This window comes from Periplaneta americana, chromosome 8, assembly GCF_040183065.1.
Source record: "Periplaneta americana isolate PAMFEO1 chromosome 8, P.americana_PAMFEO1_priV1, whole genome shotgun sequence".
Lineage (NCBI taxonomy): Eukaryota > Metazoa > Arthropoda > Insecta > Blattodea > Blattidae > Periplaneta > Periplaneta americana.
The window spans coordinates 159,540,605-159,564,408 of NC_091124.1; the positions used below are offsets into that span (position 1 = coordinate 159,540,605).

The 23,804-nt window shown below is 34.2% G+C and overlaps 1 protein-coding gene across 3 annotated transcripts in view; it reads left to right on the forward strand.

Annotated features, from left to right (window-relative positions):
* l(1)G0289 (lethal (1) G0289) overlaps nucleotides 1-23,293 on the forward strand; it is a 274,921-nt gene extending 251,628 nt beyond the window's left edge. For all 3 annotated transcript variants that reach the window (XM_069833939.1, XM_069833940.1, XM_069833937.1), the window contains exons 9-10: nucleotides 1,292-1,425; nucleotides 9,372-23,293. In XM_069833939.1, coding sequence (XP_069690040.1) covers nucleotides 1,292-1,425; nucleotides 9,372-9,440 — 203 coding nt within the window. In that variant the 3' untranslated portion in view covers nucleotides 9,441-23,293. The remainder of the gene's footprint in view (nucleotides 1-1,291; nucleotides 1,426-9,371) is intronic.
* Nucleotides 23,294-23,804: the final 511 nt, after the last annotated feature.

Consider the following 23,804-nt stretch of genomic DNA (forward strand, 5'->3'; position numbering starts at 1 on the left):
TACCACACTAGAAGGGTTGCCTACTCTGCTCGACCTGTTATTAGGATTATCCAGGCATAAAGACTCCAGCAGAGCAGACGACCCTTCAACTGTGGTACTATATTATACGGTCATGGCACCTATAAGTACTGGAGTAATGGGTTATAGTGTATAACCAAAAATTTTCCTGTTATTCAAAATATTTGCATTGGACAAAATCCATTGTAATGTAAATGCAACGTTAGAAATATGTTTGCAATAATTTAAGATACCAGTAATTATTTGTGTAGACAACTTTATAGTGATTAAAATAGTACATTTTTCAGCGAGCCTATAATGATAGTAAATTAAGATGTGAGTATGTTTGTTTATGAAATGAGCGCAAGCGAGTTTCATAATTTTCATACGAGCGTCTTAATTACCATTATAGGCAAGTTTCATACGACTTTCTATGCTCGACCATATTTCTAACTTGAAATTATTCAGAAGTATTCATTTTATTTGTATCTGACTGAAGATCGGAAGTGACCTTGTGCATAGCTCGTAAATTGTGAGATATGCGCAGACGCGAAAGTATTGATTTTTTCTGAGGAACAATAATGTCATTGACCTTGATGTAATGTAAAGAATAACGTGAACTAATTTTGGTATAACCTGGAAATTGATGTAGAATTGAAAAACGAGATGACAAATTGAATTTATTTTAATATTATTTACAATTAACGCTAATTATTATAGTAACAGAACATAACCTTCTGCGACAGTATTGGATTTCCAGCCTCCATAATGTTTCCCTCGTTGTCTTTCGATTGCATATCCGAGAATAATCGAAAACCTGAACTTTAATGAATAGGTGTACTTTAATGACATGCATTAAATGACTGCTACCAGGTGTATAATTACTATATTTCGGCATGGTCGAGCATAAAAGTTTTTATATTTTAGGAACCATTCTTTAGGTTTCATGCTATCAATATGATTGGGTTGTGGAGAAGATTTTGTGTTTTACTATAACTGTGAGATTTAATTTATTTTAATTAGTATTATTGTAACTACTGTCCTTTCGGTAATGTTTTGAAATTTACTTTTCAGTGCTATTATTTTTAGTACTTTAACTAAGTGTGAAACATCTGAACAATTAAATCTGACACATGATACAAAATCCAGAGTCTTCATGAACAGACTTGGCTATTTGAAGAACTTTATGGGCGAAAATAAGAACTGAACATGTTTCAGAAAACTTGTTCATATGAAAGCTGGACCCTGATACATTTATTTTATAATCACTTTGCTTTGTTTTCTATATTGACAGACCGGAGAGTATCCATGGGCATCTCAGGTGTTATTGGAATTCTTTTTATTATTGCACTGGTAGCAGGTCTCGGTGTCTGGGCACTATACGCTTATCGGAATCCACACACAGCATCTGGACAGTTCCTTATCAGGGTAAGTTTAGCATAATAACATCTTCGGAGATAATGATATGGTGATGACTAGGGCCAGGAAGTTTATGCATTTGCACATATTTTTCCATTGGTTGTAATTAATTATCTTCACAAATTATCAACATTTAAGCTTATCAAACCAAATTTTATGTTGCATATATTTGCATATTTTAACTTTTCTTTATAAATGCATAATATTTCATGATATTTGTATTATTGTGGCATATTTTCGCGTTTAAACTCATTAAAGGTGATTATATGTTGCATAAAAATGCATAATTTGGATTTTTTAAATAAAAACATATTATGGTATTGAGTGAAATTATTATAATTGTATTATTTTTACTAGAAAATTATTGAAAGTTTCACGGCACACCTAGTGAATCTCACGGCACATTAGTATGCCTGAAGCAATGACGTCCTTGGAAAGGGTAGGCATATCTTCAAATGTGACGTTGCAAGTGTTTGAAGAAACAATATCCAGCCTAAATTCCGTTCCTGGTAGTGTAGGGGAAAAGCCTGGATACGAACAAATGTGCAGAATTACAGTAGAGATATTTTAAATGAAAACAGGTCTACAGAGGCCTAATTCGTGAAGGATGATGATGATGATGATGATGATATTTTAAATGAAAAGTCCTCCATTACTCCCAGTGAATTATATTTTACTGTGGAACACTTAGACGCATTTAAGTATGCCCCAGTAACGTCTTTCGACGTTGAGAGAAGCTTTTCAAGATACAAATCCATCTTCAGAGACAATAGACATGCCATATAATTATCATGAACTGCAACCCATCATATCTTTTGGACAGCGATTCACATGCTTCAATTTTTCAACAGTAAATGTAAGTTTAATATCATCTAGTTTGACCTATAGGCTTAATATTATTACATTTGTTGTTATTATTATTATTATTATTATTAGTATTATTTATTACTTATTAATTAATGATATATCAAGAAATATAGAATTTTATTAGTGCAAATTTATTTGCATATTTTTAGGTTTTTGAAGGCATACTAGAATGCAACTAGTAAGTTTTTAGGGCATGAACTTCCTAGCCCTAGTGATGACAATGGCATGGGTGAAACCAGCTATTTAACTGAATTATGACTAAACCTGTATGAAAGTAATTTTTTTAATTGATAGTACTCGTATTTATAACTTCATGTGTAAAACAGTCTCTCCATAAAATATAAAGCTGCAAAATAATGGGAAGGGAAGAAGAGTCATGATTTGTTCGATTTTAACTCATTGTAGCTATCCAGAAGGTTCTTGTGAGGTCTTCTCAGTTGTCTCATTCCTTTCAAAAGAAGATCTACATATCCTGATGTCACTGTCTTTTACCAAACTTTTTATTTATGAAGCTTGCAAGGAAGTTAATTATAAAATGCAGAAACTTAATTTGAGATCGTAAAGGAACAGAAACATTCTACTCTCAACTTCAAGACTATCTAGACACCAGTGACATTTCCTCCTTTGGACATGGAAATTGTTTAAAATTCATACTTATTCAATATGATATGTATTTTAATTATTACATAGATGTACGAGTATATTGTGCTAATAGAAACGAAGTCCCATTCTCTTTAGACTTTATTTGCCTGAAGATGCTAGATCCTTCAACACAAGCCGTGCTCACAGCTGGGGCTGCAACTTAGCATGTTGTGAGTCCTAGATCCTTGAACATTGAATTTCAGGTAGATGAAATTGTTGGGACCACTGAAGAGGAAAAACAAAGACTGTTGAGCTGATGTCTGATCCGGTGCTACTTGAGTTCTGTTGCGTCATATAGAGTGACAACAAGATTCCTAAAGTGTAAAGAGTAAAACATGTCATTTACCGGTCTCCGTTGACGTCCCTCTGGCATGTCGTTGAGTTGAAGAGAGAGGAAATGGGAGTGACGGGAAAAGAGGGCCAAAACTTAAAGGGGATGATGTATTATTATAGTGAAAAAAGGAAGACTGTTTAACAATATTTGTTTATGAAAATTAACAAAAGAAATATTGGATGTTTTTCCCTGGTTCCAGGGTAGGGAAATGTGAGAGTCACGATAGAAATTAATAAATTAGAAATTCGTCCTGAGATGTCGATGTGTGAAGAGTTACGATAATGTGGTAGAATTTGTGTGTAAGGGAAACAGTAATGGAGTAGGAGAGTGTTGTCCAGAGGGTACGATGTGCAGGTAGGAGAAAAAAGGAGAGATGAAACTGGTTGAGGTTAGTTCTCGCAATTGAGGGATCAGCTGGCCTAGCTTAACAACTTTTCGACAGCAAGAACAAGCTCCATGGGTGTCGATGGATCAAACAAGCCTAGCTCTGCTACTTTTTGACACCCTGGAGCGGGGAAACAGTAAACTTTTTTGTCGAGGAATCAACATTTAGGCTGAAAGCATTTACAATTTTTCGCTATACAGAATTAAAATCAGTCGATAATAAAAATATTTTCACAATACTCGAAACATACATTTTCAGCTATGGCCTGAAATGGCTGAACACATTATATTACTAACTTAAATTAAAGGTTTTTTGTTTTGCATTTTCTTTCGATTTTTTGATCATTTGTTATGTATATATGGAATGCAGTGTGTGTAAAGTTTTCTCGTAAGAAGAAGTAGAACAAACATATTAAAATGTAAGACAGGACCCTTGGATCATTATTTTGTTAAATAAACTTGGCTGTAGAGAAGGTGAACGAAAATAAATATGGTGGAAACATCGGATAGGGCAAGAACAGTATTTGTGCAGGTGTCAGTGTAACAAACTGTGCAGACTAAGGCATAGTACTTACTTACTTACTTACTTACAAATGGTTTTTAAGGAACCCGAAGGTTCATTGCCGCCCTCACATAAGCCCGCCATCGGTCCCTATCCTGTGCAAGGTTAATCCAGTCTCTATCATCATATCCCACCTCCCTCAAATTCATTTTAATATTATCCTCCCATCTACGTCTCGGCCTCCCTAAAGGTCTTTTTCCCTCCGGTCTCCCAACTAACATTCTATATACATTTCTGGATTCGCCCATACATGCTACATGCCCTGCCCATCTCAAACGTCTGGATTTAATGTTCCTAATTAATGTCAGGTGAAGAATACAATGCGTGCAGTTCTGCGTTGTGTAACTTTCTCCATTCTCCTGTAACTTCATCCCGCTTAGCCCCAAATATTTTCCTAAGCACCTTATTCTCAAACACCCTTAACCTATGTTCCTCTCTCAGAGTGAGAGTCCAAGTTTCACAACCATACAGAAGAATTGGTAATATAACTGTTTTATAAATTCTAACTTTCAGATTTTTAGACAGCAGACTGGATGATAAGAGCTTCTCAACCGATTAATAACTCGCATTTCCCATATATATCCTGCGTTTAATTTCCTATTGAGTGTCATTTATATTTGTTACTGTTGCTCCAAGATATTTGAATTTTTCCACCTCTTCGAAGGATAAATCTCCAATTTTTATATTTCCATTTCGTACAATATTCTGGTCACGAGACATAATCATATACTTCGTCTGGCATAGTAAAAAAAAAAAAAAAAAAAAAAAGAAACTGAATTGTTTAAAAAAAAATGTATTTTTTTAAATACTTCTGGAAGAGAGCCCATAAACAAGCACCGCAGCTTGTGGGTGGGTGATGCAACTATGTAGAAAGGAAAATTCTGGCTACAGATATAGTGATTTATTTAAACAGTTTTCTACACTGGTTCGTGGGCAGGAGAAATGGGAGTGCCATTGAGAAAATCTCGAATATTGAAATTTTGTCCTATGACTTAGATTGGAGCGTAATCGAAGATGTGATGATGCTAGGAGTAGAAATATAAGAAGTGAGGAGTAATGGGAATGCGTAGGGGGTTAGAACAATGTTTGCCCTGTTAAGAGGGTGGTTAGCGGGTAGGAATGGGGATATCCTGAACTAGCACCAACAGATAGCACGCTTGTACTTTGAGGGATGTGCTTTGTGTGTGCATTTGTTTCCCAATATATAAACATTGAGTATTTACGTAGTGTATTTGTATATTAAATACTCTTAAAAATAACTCGAAATGTCAAATTTTTGTTGTGTTCCTATACGTGAAAACCAGAGAAAGCTTTTTGCCTTCAATCATGTCCCGAAAGATTCTGAATATATGCTTTCAACCTTAAAAAATATAACTAACTAAATTGCGCCTATTAAACAAAAAGAACTACAAATATGGAATTGCTGGCTACAGTTTCATTTTGTAAGAGGGCAAAGAAAAAAATTTTAATAAAAACATATGAAGGGTACATGGGAAAAACGATCAAGGTCCACCAAAAATCGAAATTGAGTTAATAATGCTATCTTATAGTGGAAAGGAAGTACTATCTTGTGGTCTAGTTAGTAATACGAAATAATCGTTCTTGACATTCCACTACGTCAATTTCTATTAAATACACACATAACAAAGTACTAAGTGCTTAAACTTTAAAATTCGTTTTTCTCGAAACTTTCTAAAATGGACCTTGATCGTTATTCCCGTGTACCCTTGATATGCAAGCTTTGTTAGCTTAGATTGTGCATTTTACAAAGGAACGATACTTGCCCTACAGTTAACTCAGGATGAACTGGGATGTTTATCATCTAGGATGATCCATAGTGAAAAAAATATGTAGGCCTATAAATAATATAGTCTATGTAACTTATTGAAACCATGTTTTAACTTCAAATTTTGAAAATCATCATACATAGTATTCAAAACTGCATGTCCTTAACCTTCAAAACGCACGAATAATCGTGATACTACTGCGATCATATTGTATCATCTTATTAAAAATTGAACTTATTCCTTCTGCAATTAGAGAAAAAAAAAGTATGAGGATTTCAAGCCCCATAGTCCCTTCCCTATATAAAAAAAACTCACACATTAGTGGCCGCATATCTTGTTTATCGCGTGCGGTGCCTACTTACAATATTTAGGGTTAAAGAGGCAATATTCATCTTCGACGAAGATCCTTCTTTTTTTATTCGTGCACCTCGTTCTCAAAGTTCTCGTTTAGGTTCATGAACATTCAATTTACTCGTATCTATATTCTGCACAGTGCAGATTTCCTCATCCATCTCTTAAGGAGAATAGCTCAGTATTATACAAGTTTACGCTATTATTTATTGTAAATTAAATTAGATTATAATGTAAGAAAATACTGAATTATATTAAATTATAATAGGTTATACAAAATAATTATAAATATAATTTCGACACGCACAGAAAACCAACAAGCAGGAGAACGTAATGAACTGTAGCATATGACATAATATAGCCCTGTGCCGCATGGAACGGTCCTGCCATCTAACGGTAAAACTTTGGGTAAGATATCCCTATTTGAGAGACAGGAACCAGGTTTGGGGCCGTTCTCGCCTATTGAAGCTCTGCGGACAAATGGCCCACAATTCAACGATCACCGAAGGGAGTTAGGGTTACTCTCTACTGACAAGGTCTGCTGACATGCCCGCTATCGTCCACAGAGAGGGGTTTTCAAGGAAACTGATGACCAAGTCAAGCCAGACTAAATGGGAGAGAATCGAAGGCAAGAGAAACTGACCAAGAGTTGAGATGATGAAAGGGGAGATGAGAAGTGGATGATTTGAAAGTGGAAGTGCGTCTGGTGGTTGTTGGGCTGCCACACTCATTTTATACGAGTCACGTCTCCATCTCCTCACGCGACTATTTGTGTGGACCACTGGGGAGAAACCATCTGCTTTATGGGAAGTCTCTTGCTTGCCTGTGTTCTGCTGCTATCTGGCGATCGAGGTGAGCTACAGGAAACCTCACGTTGCTGGTACAGGTAACATGTGGTCCAACTGGAGTCTGGCTACCCTCTTGGTTTTGACCAGGCTGCACTCTGGCAGCCAGGCATCAGAGGTCGCCCTTCGACAAGTTGCTCAGATGGGAGGATGGAGGTGTATCTGGTTCTAACACGAGGGGAGAAGACCAGTAGTGAAATGCTTGGTATAGTTTAACTTTTGACTCAAAAATATGAAATCTAGGGAGGACCACATGAGCACAAAAAAAATGATAGCTATACAACAATTTTTCGCTATACAGAATTAAAATCAGTCGATAATAAAAATAATTTCACAATACTCGAAACATACATTTTCCGCTGTGGCCTGAAATGGCTGAACACATTATATTACTGACTTTAATTAAAGGTTTCTTGTTTTGCACTTTCTCTCGATTTTTGTATCATTTGTAATTTATATATGGAATGCAGTGTGCGTAAAGTTTTCTCGTAAGAAGAAGTAGAACGAACGTATTAAAATGTAAGACAGGTCCCTTGGATCATTATTTTGTTAAATATACAACCATCTCCTTGTTACGAAACCTCTAAATAAGTGTTAGTTGGGAGGCCGGAGGGAAAAAGACCTTTGGGGAGGCCGAGACATAGATAGAAAGATAATATTAAAATGGATTTGAGGGAGGTGGGATATGATGATAGAGACTGGATTGGTCTTGCTCAGGATAGGGACCAATGGCGGGCTTATGTGAGGGCGGCAATGAACCTCCGGGTTCCTTAAAAGCCAGTAAGTAAGTAATACAACAATCTCCCCTCTGCTGTTGCCTGCTAATACATTATTACATAGTATTACACTTGACAAGAAAAAAGAAGAAATTAAAGCAAAGAACGAAGAACACAAGTGGAGCAAGAAAACAAAAATACATCGAACATGAAAAAGTACACATATATAATTAAAGACTCACTAATTGCCTTGGTTCAAGTGTTCTACAGAGATCTGGACCTTCATCTGTGCCCATTACATTTAGTCTGTATGTCTGGGTAAATGTAGCGAACACAAATCGCGTTTCAGCATTCCTGTTTTATTCGCATTGTGGCTCACCACACTCACATCAACAGTTCATCCGGTTCGATCACACATCGTTAGTGTGCACATGGCAGTCTGTTTTTCGTGTCCATAGCGATGTCTTCTTTGTGGAGATGACACCGGTGGGGGTGCTGCATTGTTTCTCTCGGCAGCCGGCAGCGTCATCTGGAACCGTGGATCAGCAGGTGGGCTCTGTCTCTGTGGGGAAAGGCTGCTACCACCTTTTTGCCTCAGGAGACTGGATGTTTTGAGGGGATTTGAGAGTCGCTCATTGCCTCAGGATGTGGAACATCTGACTTTGGCATTGTTGATCTGGCATGCTGGCATCTCAGTAGGAATATCAGCTTCATCCCCGAGTTAGAGATATCTTGTACAGCTGCTTGGGACCCATCAGAATGTGGGAAGCCCTGGTCAAGTGGGTTCTCCATCTACTGTTACTCTGCACGACACCAGAGTTGGAGTGAGGACACTGTGGTTCCTCTATGCTAGTAGTGTAGGAGCTGGAGGAATCCCATTGTGTGTGCTTGGAGATGCTGACACTGTTCTTCTTTAGCAGGATCTCCTGGTTTCCATCTAAGTGACTCTGACTTGGTACTCTGTCCGGTCTTGGGTTTGTTGGCCCTGTACCAGTACCACTGTACCATTTCCCAGTCTCAGCTGCCCTTGATAGTAGTCTGCGCTGACATGTCTTGCAACCAAGGTGTCCCCAAAATCGCATCAGCGCGCAGCTCTGTTCTGACAAGGAAGTTCACAGGTTTCGTTGTGCCTGCAAATGTGACAGAGATCTCAGCTTTGCACTGGGTCACCATTGTCTGCTAACGTTTGGCAAGATGAAGGACATCCTGTCAGGCTCATATGATGCTGTCAATCAGAATTTTCCCCGCATTTATGAAGTTCTTGGAGGCAGCTTGGGATCCCATTTGGATATCAATCCGCAGGTCCATTTCCTCTTCATCTGTAGCTAGAGATATCAGCGCAATGGGACTGTAGCCCAGGATGTGGCGAGCAGGAGTGATGTGTCTGTATGTAGTGTGCAAACAGTTTGAGCATACTCAAAGTGGAATCTAAATGTGTAATATGAGTTGTATCTGCTTTTGTTGCAGTATCGGCCAAGTCAGTGGAGCTGGAAGAGGGGAGAAGCTCGTTATACAGCAGCAACGATCCATATGTGACACCACCAAAACCATATATGAAGTGACCAGCACCACTTTGTCTTATTTAGTTTTTACTAAACACCTTAAAAAATTATCCAGTGTGGCTTTGCATTGACTTCACTGAGTGAGAGTTGATTGAACATGTACATATATATATTTTATTTTAAATGTATTAAGGAGACCCTGTGAGTGAGAAACACTCCTCAGATATTGCCAAGTCAGAGTCGCATTTAAAAAAAAAATTAATTGTCCAAGTTTTATACGCAGGTTTTTAAATCCTTTTTATAACATTCAGATAATGTGTATTTCCTTAATGAATTTTACAGCACACAAAAGTGTAGTGTATGAAAATCATGTTCTGTGTTCGACCAAAAAGTTCGTACTTGAGCTTTGTTAACAAGCAAGAAAGCCTGTACCAAAACAACGAACCAGTGTTTTTTATGTTCCTTATTAACTAATTGAAAATGTACTGTCCAGTGGTGTCCATCTTTTTCTAACAACCGCGTGGTGTTTAAATTTTAACCATTGTTTCTTGAATCATTTTATTTTTAACTTCAAAATATTGATAGATTTCTCATATATTTCTTTTATTACTGCATGTAGCATAATCTTCTATCAATACAAAGAGACACTTGTCGGCCTTGAAACTTGAAATGTTCTTATGGAATATTGAAGATAATAAGTTTGTGAGCAATGTATCTTGTGCCTCGTGTGTTACTTGGACAGGGACAGAAAATTGTCTTTCCTTCATATCACATTTAAACATCATAATTAACAGATTACGATATTATAGGACAAATTTGTAATTATGGTGCTTGAAGTTCCCATTAGTCACAGCAAAAACTGGACTTCTACAATTAACATTTTTAATAATAAAGAATACAGGGAACAACTTTTATTCTGGCCTCCAACAATTTATTTCCCATACATTTCCGTTTCATTATTAAACGAAAAACTGTAAGAGATGCTGAAATAAAAAAATGCAGGATAACAGTTTTTTTACTGGCCAACAGTTTATTTTTAGTAGATCGAAATTTCAATAATGAATTAAAATTTTAATAGACAATGGAATAAAGATGCAGGATAGCAGGATGCTGACCACATACGATTATTTTCTGTGTGTAGACATTACATTAATAAATTGCAAATTATTATTTACATTAATAAGCAAATGCAAAAAGTTTTAATTCTTGCCACAGCAATTGATTTTTAGTACATCGAAATTTCATTAATGCATTCATTGTAAATTATAATAATCGGTGCAATAAAATAAATGCACGAAAACGGTCTTTATTCCGACCTACAATAATTTATTTTCATCATATAGGAATGTCATCATGAATAAAAATATCACTACTCTTACATTTTAGCTACATCGAGATTTCACAGTTATAATTTTATCATGGTCTTTTTTATACTGAATATTCTGTAAAATTAAGATAGTCTGGAGTAATTTCAATTCCATATACCATAAGATGCTGTTATGCTAAATATTTAAATGAAATTCGTGGAGGTTCTAAAGGTTCTAAGTACTTGGGCACTAAAATTTTGTCCATTTGCTAAAACTTTCTAATCCTATACATTAAAGGACAATATACTTTAGTGTAAGTTGTACTGTAGTTCCTGTTTTACTCTAAAAAGGAACTGTATTGTAAATTGATTAAATGTATTATATTTGTCTTTATGGTGTGAACAGTTCCAACCTAACTAACGCACATACGCATTGTATTAAGTTTGATGTAAATAAAATGGCGTTACTCGATTTGGATACCACTGGAGTGTTGGAAGAGGCCTGTTGAATGTGGTTTCATTATTAAAGGAACACAGAAGGCTTAGATATATGTTGTTAGCATAATTATATTATTAGCTTTATTTTTCCAATTTTTAAGTGTTTTTGAGTCTCGATTTATATTTTCTAATCTCTTTATGTTTGTGTTTTGTAACTTGAGACACCTGTAACAATGAAAATGTTTCATATTCCTGGAGCCCATTGTTTATTACTAACTTTTATACAAAAATCATAAATTCTCAGCTAATTTTTTTAAATTATTGACGATAATTTACATCCATTATTCTTTAAAGAAGAGAAAGTTAGCTTGCGTTATAAGTAAACTACAATAATTATCGGTATGTTTATTAAACACAATGTGCACAACTTGTTCATCTTCCTAGCAACTTTTTATTTGTAAGTAAACTGCATTGAAGTGTTATAACTATCTTCGAACGAAAATAAAACTCTTCTTTCTTTGTTTCTTATAAATTTTATCATATGCACAGATTAATACTTCATTGTGTCTTATTTGACAGAATCTTGAATATTGGTTACAACAAGCATGATGTGGTTGTAGATAGCTCCAGTTACTGAAAATAACCGAAGGACAAAGGAATTAATTGTTGACAGTGAAATGTTTTGTTCATTTGCTGATAACTTCTATGTTTCTGGTGTCTGAAGTTGCAAAAGTTCAACTTTATACAGATGAAGTTTTCATATGTTGAGCTGTAGAGCTTTGAAATGGAGGAAGGTAATGGTGCCTTACATGAACAACAATATCCCTGCCTCTATTTCATATAAACTTGTCAACAGTGCCTCTCAAAGAGTAAAGCTTACCTTTTCCACACTTCATTCATCGGCAACTTGCAATCTACTTGCGCAGTAGGCTATAATATATTCATTTTAGCACAGTGTACTCTTATTTAATACTTTTTTTATATATCTTTTTTTCTTCTCTCTCACATTCGTGATTGTTGTATTGGCGTGTGCTACAAATTGCACATGCCTTATCTTACAAGACTGTGCATCAGTGTAATCATAGACTCATTATCTTTCTTATTTACAGCTTTAAATTAATGTTCAGGATATTGAAATTTGTGTTTAAGATTTAATTATTGCCAAATACAGTCTGTACTGAAGTACTGAAGCCAAAGTTTCCTTAAAAGTGTTGCAGGCTCTGGAAATTTTTAAGTCTGATGCGACGTATTTTTAAGAAGCTTGAAAAACATAATGGAGTAACAACTAACACATTTGAGTTACTTTTTAATCAGACATAATTTGTGTTTGGACATATCTAACGTTTGATAAAATAACCATTTCATTGTATCAGTCAACAGGTAATTGACCCTATGGCATGTGCAATTGCTCTGGTACTTGTTGATGGCTGATCGCAATCTTTTCCTCAAAATCTTGTATTTGTCTGGTCCTTACAGTGCCACAGTTGACTCCATTGATCACGAAAGTACCAATTTCTCACAGCCGTTGATCCACTTTGGCAGACAAGATGTGTGATAATATTATTACTCAAGAATGTTGTGATTCAGTCATGTGACTTAACAATTTAATGTAATCTATAATATAGTTCACATTACATACATTTGAAGGGTCCAGGGGAAAAACCTGTTAAGTCCAAAATTATCAATTTTTTGTTTTGGATGCCATGAAATACCTCAGGCAGTAGAGATTTCAGTGGTTTAATTGTACAGAGTAAAAACTTGATTAAGCCAGATATATTTGAAGAATGATAACTCAGATACAATAGAATGTAATGGACCTTGAAACATTAAACTTGCTCTCCTGTAAAAACAGTAAAATGTGACTTAGCAGGTTCTTCCCCTGGACCCTTCATTTGTTTTGAACATTTTCGCCTTAAGTCTGGCATCTTCAGACAAATAAAAATAATTTAGATATCATATGAACAATTGAAACTACATAAATATACTAAGTGAGATATGCATACAGTGTTTACAGAAGGTTACATGAGTGAATATATATCTTGATATACATAGTTATAAAATGTCACTGTTAAAATTACATAGATTAAAATACATATAAAAAGGTTAAAAATATGGTGTACTTAGGTTAAAAGCAATGTTATTTTGTAAATAATTTCAATTTTACGTTTTGCGTTTTATGTTGATGTGAATAATTTCACTGAGTTTGTTGTATATTGCATTATCATATCTTTAATTTCTAACATTGAGTATACCGACATCGATTTTTAACAATTACGAAATAAAATATATTGTCTTGACAATTGTAATCAATGTACATATACAGATGTTGTAAGACATATGGTTTTAACTATTGTACTTATGTATTTACGATGTATGTGATTCAACTATCTGTTTCACATATGTATAAAGACGTATATGGTTCACATGTTTGTTTCACAAAGTTATACAAAATATATTAGATATTTACAGTATGGCTACTTACAGTATAGTCATTGATTATTCAATTAGGATGGTGAGACCTCATACAAGAATATTATATGTATATATCAATGTTAACAGTACCGGTATTCACAAACTGTTGTCGAAAATGGCCATAAAGTCATTTATATATGCACTCCTGCATACATGGCTTGAATGTCTTAAATTCAGATAGTAGGCTATTGATAATACAATGAGATGAGTTCGTCCGGCACCGTGAATCATGTCCCAGTATAGCTCAGATGGAAAGAGCGCTCAGCATGCACAGCTGAGCCCAGTGCCAGAACGAATTTTTCTCAAATTAATAGAAATTATTCACATCAACATTAAAGACAAAACATAAAATTGAAATTATTTACAAAATAACATTGCTTTTAACCTAAGCACACCATATTTTTAACCTTTTTATATGTATTTTAATCCAAGTAATTTTAATAGTGACATTTTGTAACTATGTATATCAAGATGTATATTCACTCATGTAACCTTTTGTCACACTATATGCATATGTCACTTAGTATTATGGAATTGCTATTTGTTCATATCATATCTAAAATTATTTTTATTTGTCTGAAGATGCCGGACTTAAGGCGAAAAAGTTCATAACAAATGTATGTAATGTGAACTATATTATGTTGTTGTTGTTGTTGTTGTTGTCTAGTGCCTTGCATTTGGCGATGAAGCCATTAGCAGTCAGTGGCTTTCATGTAACTGTTTTCTTAACGGGCACCAGTTTTTACAATGTGGCAGTTACATCACCCGACATAAACCCCCATTATGCAAGGGGGACCGCACCTGTCGTTGGTCAACGGGTCCTTCGGACCTAGCTGGGAGGACTAAATAGATGTTATTTAGATCCACCGACCTTTCCCTCATGTGCCGCTGAGGGATGCTGTTGTGAACTATATTATAGATTACATTAAATTGATGTCACATGACTGAATCACAACATTTTTTGGTAATAATATTAGAATTGACTTATCTGAATCTTCAAAATGAATTGTAAAGATGTGTGATAGTATTTAGTGATAGTGATAGAGGAAATGCTCATTGTATAACCATGAGGCAGCCCTTCCATTGCTTTCTGCTGTGCCATACACCAACATTACGTCAGCATAATTGGCAAAGATATATGCTATCATGCTGCATCTGATGTTGAAGAGGCACTGAGAGAGATTAATGGCAATGACACTACTACACAGCACCACTTGTCCACATAAAGTGTGCAACGAAACACACATCAGATCTTTTGCACATAAATGGAAGTATTTTTATATGGGTTCATAAGCGAAAAGTAATTAATTGTAACCTCCTTACATGCCCCTGGAGTTTGCAATGGAAATTCATTTACACCTGGTGCATGTAGGCCTAATATTTTCAAATAATATAGAAAAAAGCTGGAATAGCTTGTTTGTTACGGACATAACGCTATGTGTGTGATGTATTTTTCTCTTACAAAAACGAATAGGTATTGCCTTTATTGAAAGTTCATTGTTATGTAGCAAGCTTCATGTTTCTGTTTACCAAACACTGAAAATTCAAAAGGTTTCAAATTCATACAAACATTGCTTTCAGCATGAAACATTAATTCCCGATATCTCTTAGTATTTTTCGTTCCATTTTCTGTGTATTACAATTAACAGAGATCAGAACATATACCATAAATATGCACTCAATCTATCAGTAATGTTATATTTGCCAAACACGAATCTTCTTAACACTTCTTTCCATGTAGAAGCATTACTACACAGTCAGTGTTGCCAGAGATTATGAAGGAAAAATTATTTGTAACACGATGTAGTGAAGTTAATGAAAAAACAGTTTATCATGAAAATGTGGCCACATTTACTTGTCTAATTGTATACATCTTAATTTTGGAACTTTCCGACTTCCTCTTTTATCTTGAGAAATCATTGACATTGATGAATAGTGACTTCTTAGAGAAAAATGAAAGTACTTACCTAAAGGGTATTTTATTTTGTGAATTTAAACATAGAACAATGCAGCATTTTCTTGAGTTAAAAAGCATTAACGTACTTTTACAATTAGAGTGTGCTCTTGGACGAAAAATATTACATCATGCACCAAGCTGTGTCTTATTTTGTCAGAAATGATGTAGCTATATCAGTAGCAAAACCATGCAACGTGATATTTTTCTGTTTCTTACTAAAATTTGCAAGTTTACCCGTTGCTGAGTCAGTCAAGTGGAAAAGGAAAACAAGTGGTGTGTTTATTTTGTTGATAGCAGCTCAGTTCTCTTATTTGGTTTGTTCAATTATTTAAAAAAAAAATTTTCTTATCATTGATTGCCACTTCATCCTGTTGAAAATTTAATGAATGATTATAAAATTAGAATTTATTATTAATAGAAAAAAGTTTTTATGATTTTGTAAGTGTCTTGAACAGCAGGTTCCCTCTCCCCTCATTACTACATTCCAAATCAACAAAAACAATAACAGTGGTTGTTCATTATGTTACATCTTCTTCCTTAGTCTTGTTAAAAATACGCATCCATGATAATTGTTGGTTGACTGTCAAATTAAGGTTGAATAACTTCTTTGTAACAATACTAATGCTTTGTCGTGGTGACTTTTTTACACATAACCTTTTTGTTAAACTTTTGATTAATAAAAATGTTGGTACTTTTTCTTTTAATAAGATTCAGTTGTTTAAGGGGATGCGCTACTGAATTTTCTAATTTCTACATTTTAAGAGATAATGTATTGAAATTTTAACAGCATATTATGATAATGATTATGAATTAATCAGGAAAATTTTAATGATCTAAGTCAAGAAATAACTCTTTTAAAAATAAAATTTGAAAATACCACTTTTATTTTTGGAAACTGTTTTTTGGAATCTAAAACAAGAGTTTTCTATGTTTTTTATAGTGTATATTATAGCTGAAACATAGGTTGTGGTAATGGAGCATTGGAATTTAGCATATGAAGAGTAAAATAAAAAAAAAACATGACATTTCTTCAAAAACTGTCATTTTTCAGTAGCGCATCCCCTTAAGTGCTTATGAGATAAATTTCAATGTTTATGAAGGATGAGGCAAACTGGCTCCACACCAATAGAGGTATTATTAACAACACTCCAAACTCATACATAATCTAAGACACTACATGCAAATCAGGGTTTAGATTTCAGTACAAAGCAGATATCAAGTGGAAAAGTCCTGCAATTTAATATTTCTTTTTATATTAAAACTAGCACGCATGTCTAGGTCTTGAATATCTAGTAGTCAGTGGTACAAGTCAGGAAAGACTGTTTTTGGCAATGACTGACAAGTTTCATGCTTTAAAGTATTGTGATAGTGTGGTAAAGTCTGCACTCTACTTGTGGGATGGGCTGTGTACCATGCACTTCTTGGCTGTCATTTACATATCTATTAAGCTACATTGCCTGGCTTGAATATATCTACTGTGGGAGCTCAAACGGTTGTTATGTGATTTTCATCGTATTGTAGTTGTATATATTATATTATGTTTTTATTTACGATCAGATTTATTAAACTCTTTGCTGTTGGAAAGGTTGTGGATGTTGTTTAAATTTGACAGCAAATTGGTGAATTTTTATGCGGTGAATTATACTAGAAAAAATTCAGTTTAATGTCATAATATAGTTGAGTAATAGTTTAGAATGTCATGGCAGAACAGAAAGTATTCATATTGATTTATGTGCAGGTGCTTATGTCAGCTGTCATAAGTAAGATTTCAGAGATTGATGTGAAAGTTCAGTTTGAAAGCTAAAAGACTATGGCCCGATTGTATAAACCATTTAATCTTAGATCAGAGGTTAAATTGATCCTTGTTTCAGCTGAACTTGGAATTTTGTGTTGTATAAAGTCTAATCTGAGATTAATTTGTCTCAAACTAAAGTCAACTTTGACTGAAGAAATTTCCCCGATTAAGTTAGATGATCCAAGTTCAGTTATTTCTTTTCTGTTTGAAATATACGAGTGACAGATTGTACAAATAAAATATCCATTATTTTAATATTAATAGATATGTTAGGTACATATATATTTCTTTCAATTTCTTGCCTTAATACACAAACATTCTTATATTTTATAAGGCTCTATCGTGTTCAGCAATATCAAATAACATAACCTATAATTATATTATGTTTATAACAACCATTAATTATTAATGGATATGATAGGTACATTCATAAATGTTCAATTAATTAACTGTATTACTAAACGAAAATTGTCGTTTTATAAAGCTTTATTATGTTTAGCAGTATCAAACACCATAACATGATAAAACTTGGAGAACAGTCAACCTTCTTCTTATTGTCCGCCATTATTTACATTGCAAAAAAAAAAAAAAAAACAGTGTCTCCAACAGATTGTAATACGGAAAGTCGCGAAAAAGTAGTTGTAAAGTCGCTAGATTTCTCATTATCAACAAAGAAAGATTAAATTGTGTCACTGTGGGGTGCTAAAAAGGTCACTAAATCCCTATTTAAGCAATATAAAAGTTAAAAGAAATTGTTGTTGAAAAAGAGTTAAAATCGCTAGATTGGCAACACTGAACAAACCTGTATAACATGGTCCGCGCATCACGTATTTCACCTGTTTATGCGATGTTGCCAAATCCTTTTCATGTGAACTGCATTTGAACCAAGGTAATTTGATCGCAGAAAAGTTTTATACAATAGAAGAAGTTGTTGAACTCGGTTTACTTTTCGATCTTCGATCAAAGTTGATCTTTATTCAGGGAGTTTTATACAATTGGGCCTATATGTATTAACTTCCATTTCTCTTTCCACTTCGATTACAACTCCCTACTTCTTCCAGATGCGTTTTATTTGCTATAAGAGCCTACTATTGATAAACTATTCAATTTGTAGTATGATATACCCATATAGAACAGGCAGTGTAACCCCTCATATCAGTGCCTTTTTCATATGTATTGTCCCTGATCACATATATATCAGATTGGCCTATCCACTGTTGAAAATTAATTTTTTTGGTAATGACCACTAGATGGAAGTACAGCTGCAAGCTATTATTCCATGCAATTCCATCAGGGTTATAATGTGACTTCTTTTGCAGTTGCTAGATGACAGCATAGTGAAATTGATAAATCCCGGTGCCGAAGAGAGTTTTTCTCCGCTCCACCCATCCATCATATGATGACGCAGAATTTCTGCATGGAAATACCATATGTACTTCGGTACATCGTAATAATATTTGATAAAAGTTGTCTTGAAAGTGTATTAGACTGATCAATCTATTATATGTGATCAGGGTATTGTATTTGGTGATGTGGGAATATTACTCTTCACCAGTACTTGGATTTTGAGGTTCATTATGATCCTTCCCACTCCCAGTGATGTAGTGTTTGTGACTTTAAATTATTTTCTTTTGGAATTTCAGTATAAACTTGTTATATCACTTCTGTTCATCTCTTGTTAAACTTTCAGACATTGGCTTTTGTTCATAGTTGTGTTGGCTTTCTTAAAGGTCCTGTCCAGTTAAATTTCATGTTTTTAGAATTGAATAGATTATTCTTTCACAAGAAACTGCAAAGAAAATCCCAGTGTTGTAAGTTGATGCGTTCTGTAGCATTCCACTTGTGAAGTTTTGTTTCACGATGACGATGTCGGCTCCCTTACGTGCAGTTGGATAACATTTCTGACTTATTTTAGCATGAATGTTTGTATCCACTGTTGAAATAATTATGACAGTTTACAGTGTTTTTGGTTGTCCTAATCGTTTTGAACATTATCAGAAGAATAATGTTATGTTTTCATAAATTTCCAAATAGAGAAAAATCTCTGGAATTATATAATGAATGGCTGAACAGGATTAATCACCAAAACTTCATTTCAAGCAAATATGAACATGTATGCTCTGTTTATTTCACTGAAGATGACATGAACAATCTTGCTTCTTGAATTCAGTTTATTTCAAAGTAAAGAATGCAGAATGTTAAGAAAGGAATGCGATTCCTTCTGTGTATTTAAGGGGAAAGAAACAATTTTTAGATTCGTCATTAAAAAGGATGAAAGAAGACGGTGCTTAACTAACAAAAAAAGTAGTACATGAAGCAATACTGGGATCGGAAGTTGGTACCAGTTTTTAAGTGTTGTGAAGTTAGTTACAAAAGTTTCGTAAAAGATATTCAGCCAGATGAATATCAGGAAAAGGAATCAAACAATGATGAAACAATTTCGTACCAATTTTTTCGGAAATCTGTGTGCAGTGTGAAATGGTACATGAAATATGTACATTTTCAAATTGCAAGTGAGAACTATAATGAATCAGCAAAAATCCATGATAAATCATTCACATTAGCAGAAGTGACAGTGGCAGTGGCAGTGATGGAACCAAAGGAGAAATAAAAAGTGATGTGTTTGTCGAAAGTGGAGTAACAAATATTTTTTGTAATGTGGGAATGTCTCATGTCCCCCCCCCCTTTTTTTTTTAATACGAAATGTGGCAAACTGGTTACACCTGTGAAACTTTCAAGCAGAGAACTATGTTCACGTGTTGAAACTAAGTGCACAGGTCGCAGAAATGTGTTGTGTTCACATGAAAACTTGAGTACATAATCTTCAATTGAAACGGAGCTTTCGGGCTAAGATGCCGTGGTCTACTGGTGCAGATGTTACCAGACATTTCGTCTACTACTGCGGCAGACATCTTCAGTGGTTAGGTATCCTCGGTCGAAGTCTTCTGCTCGGGATACCTGTAGCAACCACTGAAGATGTCTGCCGCAGTAGTAGACGAAATGTCTGGTAACATCTGCACCAGTAGACCACGGCATCTTAGCCCGAAAGCTCCATTTCAACTAGACACCGGCCGTGTAAGCCTGCATGCTAAGAATAATCTTCAATGTTTGTGAGATTAGCTACATCCATAAAATATGTAAATGGTACGGATTTTTACTTTTCAAACGTTTTTATGAAACAAATTTAGGAACTCTGGGACACGATAGTATGCATTATATACAGTATTAGTAAAAACATGTATCGGTCTAGGAATTAGGAGAATGAGAAGACAAAAATAGGGATGAATAATTGTAAATTACAGGAAAGTAAAACAGAGTTTGGATAGCTGGTAATGGCCAATATGACAACACTGGTTTTAGTGGTAAATACGTAACATATATATGGCAGTGAATATAATGACGGACAACATTTTAGATTTTGTTGTGTTGCACAAGGGTACTATTACAGGTGAACTGAAAAAACCGGCATATGAAACATTGATTACTCGTCTCTTATCGAAAGACCTCTGCCTTAACCATAATTAAATATCTACCTATATTTAGAGTATCTATATTTAGAACAACACTTTTGAAAGAGTCGTGAAAAGTTATGCAATCTGCATTGCCTTTAATATTATTACTTATCCTAACAAAAATATTCTTCTCATGTTTAGCATTAACTACATTCACCTCAATTACACCACTCTGTGTTATTATTTCTGTTCTCAAGTAAACTGACTTCTGGCACATCTACATTAGATTCCTCCCAGGGATTCGAATTGGTGCTGTTTAATTCTGGCCATTGCCTTGAAATACTAGTTAAAATGAAGACTGTGATAAACACAGTTATTTAACACTGCTTAAGGTTTTTTACACGCATCAGTCTGGGCTGCTGTTACATCATCACTTGCAATATGCCATATTACAATGCCAAATAAACACCATTCCAGACATCGTAGAAGAGCATTGTTTTTCTCGTTCTTCTCTCAATGTCAACTTTTTAAATATACAATAAATAGGTGTTTTTTTAATTGGACGAGGCCTTTAAGGAGAATACACGGACCAGAATTCTAAATACCTATTTTCTATAAGTTTTTTGCGTGATGATCATTCTCTGTTTCCGATCACAAAATAAAAGTAACAATTTAAAAAGGGAAGGAAAATGTCTATTTAATTCTTTTATTAAAATTGTTGAAGTTACCAAATAAGAAAAAGTATCTAAGTCACCGGTTCTTAAAGAGTTCGAGGACCTTTTTTATATGATGTTTCGTTTGTTGGATCCTGAAACACACTTCTTTATACATTTGCTTAGTTAGAAAATCTTTTCATGTAATTAACTATTTATTTTTCACTTTTCAAATTATTACACTGAAGTTTAGTTTACAAACTTTAGAAAAATTAACTTTGTTAATAATAAAAAAAAAGTTATTATTACAACATTTTTATGAGAATTAAGTTACATTTATTTCTGGGATTGCATGGTATTTTTATTATATTTTTCGTATTGAAATAAATCAAATTTTAGTTTGAAAACTCACTTGTGGACCCCTGACTGTTAGCTCTTGGCCCTCCTCTTCTCCACCCCCCCCCCCCCCCCAAGCCAGTGTTCTGCAGGCCACAGTTTAAGAATTACTGATCTAAGTAATTGGAAGCAAACAGTGCAAGTTTGCAAAATAAAAGGTGATGCCCATCTACACACTGGTTGATACTACCAAATTAGCCTAAATAACTTAGGGAAGCTGGTCATAATAATTTACATCCAAATGCCACTTAATTCAGCTATGTGACATCACAATTTTAATTTTCAGGAGATACCCTTGTTCGTACATTATAGAGAATTTTTCGCAGTTGGTTTTGTAAGAGGTCTGAGCAAAATATCTGACCTATGGTCAGGAGAAAAAAAGACTAACTTATTTTAAGTTCACACTAAAATGCCTTTCAAAATAGACCTCTTCTGATTTTAAACACTTGTATCAGCCGTTCTTTCAAGTCATTTTTATATCACTACCACATTCTTTGTTACATGAGTTATGATTATCCCAGTGTCTTAAAATATCGAGACTTTCAGTGGGTATCTTGAAGAACTTTCAAGAACGAGGATATAAGTGGGATGAAATAAACAGGATAAAAGCTTGGGAAGACAGAGACAAATGCACGACATATTTTGAATCGACCTTCCGAAAGAAGAGATTTGATTTTCAAATTTGTTGTGGATATAGTGTATCTTAAATGATCAAATATTATCTCAAAATTGCAGGGGAATTAGCTGTAAGACAGTATATGGACTCTAATTCAGTGTACTGAAAAACCTGATGCACCATTATAATTCTTCTTCTTGTTAGCTTATTCTGTTAACTGCCATTGTTTATTTGTTTGTTTGCTTGTTTACTTGTTTGTCATTTTTCTCACTTTTCTATCTTTCATCATCTATTTGCTCTTTTTTTGTTTTGTATGCTTTGTCTAATGTCAGCCTCTAATTTGAGGAAGCTCTATAAATATAAATATATTTTAGGAAGAGGAAAGTATTAAACTGAATTTTTTCTATCTCTATTGGCTTTAAAGTGGAAAATAATATATTTCGATTAAACTCTGGTCAAAAAGGAAATACTATGCATTCCTTTTAAATGAGTGCTTCTGTTTTCATAAACTTTACATTAGTGTTAGATGTAAGTGCACATAAGAAAAGAAAATTGAAATACCGCAAGGATAACTGCTCTATAAACTACTGCCATGTTTTTAATTGTCTCCATTAAAGAATATCATGAACCATGTTTTAACCACGGTGTGATTTCTTTTCTCTCCACTTGTCCTCCTTTTTATTAAATTGTAGAATTGTCTGTTAATTACATTGAAATGTAATAATCAGGAAGCTAATGTAATTGTTAATTAAAATTTGATTCATTAATGTATAAAATGGATAATAAAACATTTGAAATCTGATGCTATTGGAGAAGTTAAAAGTTATTAATAAAAGTATTATACATGCAGTGTTTGTTGTGTATTTGAATTATTTCCTGTTAGACAAAAAAATATTACATAAATCTCATTTTAGACGTGTTTTCGAAATGGAATAAACCTTTATAAGATGGCAGTCAATGCATGTGTTGGTATGTTCTGAACAGTTACTATATGTATGTGAGAAAATTTAGATCATACTTATTAGTGCATAGATAAACACAATATAATATTTGTTATTCAGTCAAATGACAAATCAATGTAAAATAATGACATATTATATGGTCATTAAGTTTTATATACATGAGCTACAGATTGCAAATGTTTGCTAGCTACAGTTCCAACAGCAGCAGGTCGTCTCACGTCTACATAACTGCTTCAAACATAGGATGTTTTATAGTGATCTATACAGTTGCCACGTTCAAACGACACATAATTCATCACTCATTGGACTCTACTGAACAAGAGTTCCACAGAATTTTATGAAGTTTAATTA